The sequence below is a fragment of the Chelonoidis abingdonii genome, chromosome 12 (assembly GCF_003597395.2).
Source record: "Chelonoidis abingdonii isolate Lonesome George chromosome 12, CheloAbing_2.0, whole genome shotgun sequence".
Classification (NCBI taxonomy): Eukaryota; Metazoa; Chordata; order Testudines; family Testudinidae; genus Chelonoidis; species Chelonoidis abingdonii.
This window is the reverse complement of record NC_133780.1, coordinates 5,395,111-5,401,286: the sequence shown is the minus strand read 5'-3', so window position 1 is coordinate 5,401,286 and position 6,176 is coordinate 5,395,111. Positions and strand designations below refer to the sequence as shown.

The 6,176-nt window shown below is 53.7% G+C and overlaps 1 protein-coding gene across 1 annotated transcript in view; it reads left to right on the top strand.

Annotated features, from left to right (window-relative positions):
• Positions 1 to 5,749, top strand: part of LOC116836488 (vespryn-21-like) — a 10,461-nt gene extending 4,712 nt beyond the window's left edge. The window contains exons 2-3 of the mRNA XM_032800127.2: positions 3,866 to 3,968; positions 5,244 to 5,749. Of these exons, the coding sequence (XP_032656018.2) occupies positions 3,866 to 3,968; positions 5,244 to 5,749 (609 nt within the window). The remainder of the gene's footprint in view (positions 1 to 3,865; positions 3,969 to 5,243) is intronic.
• Positions 5,750 to 6,176: the final 427 nt, after the last annotated feature.

The window sequence follows — 6,176 nt, the reverse complement described above, 5'->3', positions numbered from 1 at the left end:
GCTTCAGGTTGGGGGGCTGTCTGTAAGCAAAGACTGGCCTGTCTCCCAAGATCTGTGAGAGTGAGGGATCATCTTTAAGGATAGGTTGTAGATCCTTGATGTTGCGCTGGAGAAGTTTTAGTTGGGGGCTGTAGGTAGGCTCACCAGATAGCAAGTGTGAAAAATTGGGACAGAGGGCGGGGGGTGGGGGAAATAGAAGCCTATATGAGAAAAAGTCCCAAATATTGGGACTGTCCCTAGAAAATTGGAACATCTGATCACCCTATTCTGTGAAGAGAATATTGGAACTGAACTTCACAGCAGGAGCTCTGCCTTCTGTGAGTCCAGGAAAATACTCTAACAGGACGCTGTTTCATCCAGCTGTCTAGATTGTGCATAGGTGCAGGATTTGGGGTGCAGGGGTTGCTGCAGCACCCCAAGGTTTTACGCGAGGCTCCACTCCTGGATCTTCATGCCGGGTCCCAGCTGCTGGCCCCACAGCCGGGCTCCATTCCTGGCCCCGCATGCGGGGTCCCAGCCCCGTGCCTGGGGCTCCACTTCTGGCCCTCAGGGCTCTGGTCCCAGTCCCACACGCTGGCTCCCAAACCCGGGCATGGGGTCCCACTGCCAACCCCATGCCCTCCCTCAGCTGTGGCCCCATCCTTGGCCCCCTTAGCCCTTTCTGGGTCCCACCCTTCCAGAGACATGGCCCTGCTCTCAGCCCCAGCTCTGGGGATGGGGCACAGACAGGGGAAAGGGGGCTGGCTTTCAGCACCCCCAGATTAGATGTATTCCAGCACCGCCGGGATTGTGGATGAAACCTGGTGTTCACAAACCATGAGCACAGATTCTGCTGAGCCTGCATCACCCAGTGCTCAGAGGAACCAGGTAGAAGCACCTCCTCTCCGAGTGCAGAGAGATCTTTCGCCAGAGAAACTTCAACTCAAATGCGCAAGCGGGGAATGCTGTCAAACTGGACATATATTTTGTTTCGCAATCCGGGAGAGAGCTGGGAACAGAGCAGGTTTGTGAGGCTAGGTATATAAGCCGGTTGCAAACCAGTCTCCTTGAGAAGGCAATCGAGGAGTTTCAGAGAAGTAGCTGCAGACTCTGTGCTTGGAGGTAAGGGATCCGGTGGCCTGTGTGTTTGGTCAGCTTGTTACAGCTTTGCGAGGGCTCCTTTGACTCAGCTCTGATCGGAGCTGATGTTTGGTACGTTTGGTTTATCTCTAAAAGGGATTACAATCCGTCTGGTCAGGATGGGTTTGTGAAGTCTCGGAATGCTGATTCCTGCTTTTTAACAAGAGTTTATTTTTGTATTTTCTGGGAAGAGGATCAAATACTAGAATTGCCTGGAAATTGGGATGTTTGTTTTCTCCACAGAAAATTTAGACTTAAAGGAAAATGAAAACCTGATTTGTTTTCACACACAGACAAAAAGGGAAAAAATATTCAGCCAAAAGGTGCCGACACTTGAAAAAGTTTTCCCCAAAACTGCCAAAAAAAAAATCAGCCCCAAACTGCCAAATTCTGATTGTTTTTCAGTTCAAAAACAACGAAAAAATATTTTTTTTCACGTAAATAATGGGGAAAAAAAACTGCCTCAAAGAAGTGGCACATAAACAAAGACAGTGGAAGCTCTGGATTGTTAGCATCTCCGGCAATCAAGTTTTGTATGTCTGTGTGGACCATGCCCAGTTCAGTGAGTGTTGTGTGAAGAGTCTCAGTCTCGCCATTCAAATGAAAGCTGGGGTGGTTTGTTTTTCTTCTAACGTGGTTGGTCCCTTCTTGTGCCACCTACCCTCCTATTGAGAGGATATGACTTTCCAGAGTCTGCTAAACAGAGTCATATGGTCATGGCTTGAAAAATGATACCAACCCTTAAGTGCAGTTAGGGCTAATGGAAATCTACAGAAAATATTTTCCTCTGCTAACTGCCGGGTGCAGCGGTGGCTTGTGACCCGGCTGTTGGAAGAGGCTAGCCCCGGGCCCCTCCCTTTGTGCATGAGGCTCCTCCTCTTCCACCACCCCTCCCCCTCCCTTTTGCTCCCCACAACTTCCCCTGGCTCCAGCACTGGGCGGCCGGGGGCGAGGCTCCAGCCCTGGAGCACCGGGCAGCAACGTCTCCAGCCCTGGTGTTCCGGGAGGTCTGGCCCCAGCACCAGCCACTCTGAGTCCCGGTGGGAGCCAGGCCAGCCAGCCTGGGCCAGGGCAGAGCACTGAGAACAGCAGGAGGGGCCCTGGCCTGGGGCTGGAGCATGGACGGGGGCAATGCTAGGCTGTTTGCGGAGGCACAGCCTCCTCCTGCCTACGATACCTGCCACCCATGGCAGGGCGTGTTCCCCTGAAATGCCGGGTTGGGAAATAGAGAGACGTGATGGGGGAGATAATATCTTTGATCCGAGCAGCTTCTGTTGGTGAAAGAGACAAGCTTGCAAGCTACACAGACCTCTTCTTCAGAAGTTGGTCCAGTCAATCCCACCTTGTCTCTTATATCCTGAGACCAGCCCGGCTACAACAACACTGCAAAGAACAGATGGTGGATTGTCTAGGGACTGCAAGGAATCATAAATTTTGAGGGGGAAAGGGACAGTTAGACCTTCCGTATCATCTTCCCAGGGCTGAGGCCATAAGGGCCAACTTCCCCTCTTTCCCCTGGGTGCCCCCTCTGCTGCCAGGACCGCCCCCATTCCACCCCTTCCATGAGGCCCTGTCGCACCTCTTCCCAGCCCTTCTCCACCCTCATTCCAACCCTTTCCCCAGAGTCCCCGCCCCCTCCCTGCCCCTATTCCAACTCGTTCCTCAAATCCTCGTCTGGCCCCCCCTATTCTCCGCCTCCTCCCCTGAGCGTGCCACATTTCTGCTCCTCCCCCCTCTCTCGGAGCTTGCTATGCTGCGAAACAGCTGTTTGGCGGTGGCCAGGCGGGAAACAGTGAGAGGTAGGTGGTGGAGCAGGGATGCAGCGTGCTCAGGGCTGGTGGAGGAGGAGGGGCGAGGGGAACTTGGCTGCTGGTGGGTGCAGAGCACCCACTAATTTTTCCCCATGGCTGCTCCATCCCCGGAGACCCACAAAGTCAGCGCCTATGTCAGGGCATGATCATAGGTGGTGGGTCTAATAGACCAGGAGAGACTAAGCCATATCTGTGCTCCACCTCTTCCCCTTCCTGCTCCACCCCTTCCTCGAGGCCCCACCTCTGTCTGGTCAGCCCCTCCTCTCCTCCACTCCACCCCCTCTCTGGAGGTCCCGGTCCTGTCTCTCCTTTCCTCCACCCTCCCCCACAAGACCACCCACCCACTGCTCCCCTCCGCACCTCACCCATGCCTCCACAAGGGAGAGGCTGGAGGAGAGAAGGGACACGGCAAGTGGTGGGGTGGGGGTTGAGCGGTGCCCAGGTAGAGTGTGGGCAGGGCTGTGGGCAGAAGAGTTGGGAGAGGGAGCTAGCCTCCCCCAAGGGAAGTTTCACCTGCCGCTCATGGGCCAGATTGCTCCCTGCAGCCCATTTTCTGGCTTTTTGTCCAGTCTTTTGTCCACACTCCAAAGTGATGGAGCGCCCACTCCCAGCAGTTCTCTTGGGAGACAATTCCACAGCCCGATACTCTCCCGTCTAATGATCTGGACGTTGTCCAATATGCAGCCTGAACTTGACCACGCTTAGGTTCCTCCCTATATCTTCCTCTGCAACCCCCTCTCTCACCCTTACTAATTCCTCTCCTGATGGCACCTCCAGTCACACTGAAGCTTATGCCAACCTCGCCACACTTGCATGCCAAGGCAAAGATGAAGGATAAAGCCTTTGACATCTGTTAGAACTGAACGATCAGATGAAGAGGCATTATTAATCTCTGGGTTTGGTTGCTTAGTTGGTTGGTTTGTTTTTATCTCTAGCGGTCAGAAGGGAAGTTTCAGGCAGAGATGACTCTTCCTCCCGATCCAAAACTCATCCGTGAGGCTTTCCCTCAGAAAAGTGAGCTTCTGGAGAAATTCAAAGGTAATTCATCCATCCTAACGCTGAGCCTAAAAGACTCCATGATGTGATGCTTTCTCACAGCCACTGGAGGTGCTGATGAGCTTCCTGGTGCACTCCAGTGACTGAGGAAGCTTTTGCGTGGGGGGTGGATAGCATAAACTGGGGAAGGCTGTGTCTCCTCAAACAGCTTTGCATGGCCTGCCCATGCTCCTCCCTGAAGCTAGAGCACTGGGGCTGGTGGTGCGTGCATATGTGTGTGTGTGTGCACTCTGGGCTCCAGCGGGTGAAAGGAGGCAGAAGAGGAGGGGTGGGGCCAGGACCGGCGCTAGGGTTTCTCGCGCCCTAGGCGCAGGGCCATTTCGCCGCCCTTCGTGCTGATCCTGCGGCTCTGGTGGAGCTGCCGCAGTAATTCCTGCGGAGGGTCTGTTGGTCCGTGGCTCTGGTGGAGCTGCCGCAGGCATGCCTGCGGGAGGTCCACTGGAGCCGCGCGAGCAGCCGACCGTCCGCAGGCGTGACTGTGGTAGCTCCACCGGAGCCGCGTTCTAGCGGACCCTCCGCAGGCACACCTGCGGCAGGTCAACCAGAGCCGCCTGCCACCCCACCTCCCGGCAAAATGCTGACCCCCGAATAATCCTGGTGCCCTAGGCGATTGCCTAGGCTGTCTAAGTGGTAGCACCGGCCCTGGGTGGGGCCTTGAGTAGAGGGGAAGGGCTCCATGCTTTTAAATAGAGATGATTGGAAAATTTGAGATGACCCCTGCCCCCGCGCTGAAAAATGTGACCTTTCTTAAAAGCAAGCAAACAAACAACAACCTGGAAAGCAACATTTTTGGGCTGGGGGAAAGTGGAAGGGAGAGTGAAAATGGAAGAAGGTGGAAGGGAGAGTGAAAATGGAAGAAGTTTGCACCAGAACAGTTTCAGTGGAAGGAACACTTTTGACCAGCCCCACCCCTAAGGGGCTACAGGAGCGGATGCCCTTTTCCCGGTACGCTGGTGTTTGGGGAGTCTCCTAAAGCAATTCCTGGAGGATGACAGTTCCCAGGCACTCCCAGGTGGGATGCAGGAGGTGAACATCCCAAATGCTGTGGCTGTTGAACCTAGATACACGAGGAACGCATGAACCTCTGGTTGCTGTCAATATTGGCCAGATGCCCACAGAACTGACTCAGCTCTAGATACCTGGACCACTGCGCAGGGATAGGCTACAGGAGAGAAGCCCAGCCTCTGTAGATCTTTCTGACCCCATGTGCTGTACACAGCCAGATCTAACGCTCTGATTCTCCCTCTCCTCCCGCAGCGGATGTGATTCTGGATCCTGACACCGCGAACCCTTGGCTCATCGTGTCTGCGGATGGGAAATCTGTGAGATCAGGAGAGAAACCACAAGACGACTTGCCTGAGAATCCTAACAGATTTGATCTTGCTCCGTGTGTACTGGGTTTCCAGGGGTTCACCTCAGGGCGACATTACTGGGAGGTGGAGTTTGGGGATCAGAGGGAGTGGGCCGTGGGGGTCGCCAGAGAGTCCGTGAAGAGGAAGGAATGGCTCACTCTTAGCCCCAAGGATGGGATCTGGTCTCAGGGGCGCTGGTGGCTTCGGAGGGAGGCATTCGGCTCCTCTGAGATCCCCCAACCTCATAGGGGGAGGCCTGGGAAGATCGGGGTTTGTCTGGATTATGAAGGGGGATGGGTGGCATTTTATGAAGATGACCATACAACTATGATGTTGGCCTCCTTCAATGGGCAAAAAACTTTCCCCTTCTTCTACTTGGGCGGAGGGGTCCACCTCACACTGATCCCTTGAGGCACAGGGGGAAACATCCCACTGGGACTCCCCCATGAAATGTGCCCCTCTGTCTAGCCATTTCCTGCACAGCCTTCCGAGCCTCTGCGACCTTGTCTACGTGCAGGCTTTGCAACAGGGTCTGATTTAATTTGAACCCGGAGCAAACTTAATTTGGTTTGGTTTGGTTTGGTCTGGATGAACTTAATTTGGTTTAAGAGTGGCGTGGCTCAATTTTAAGCATTGCCAGCACACGTGGTTTTCTTGTGAGTGTCATGATATCCGGTGTTTTTTTCTTGTGATTCCATCAGGATCTGAGCTCTTATTAAATCAATCCATTAAAATAATAATGATGATGGGAATTATTAATTAATTAACAATTAATAATACAAACAGAATAAGAAGATTCATTCAATACCTGGAAGAAGTTTCCAGTCCTCCGAGTTGC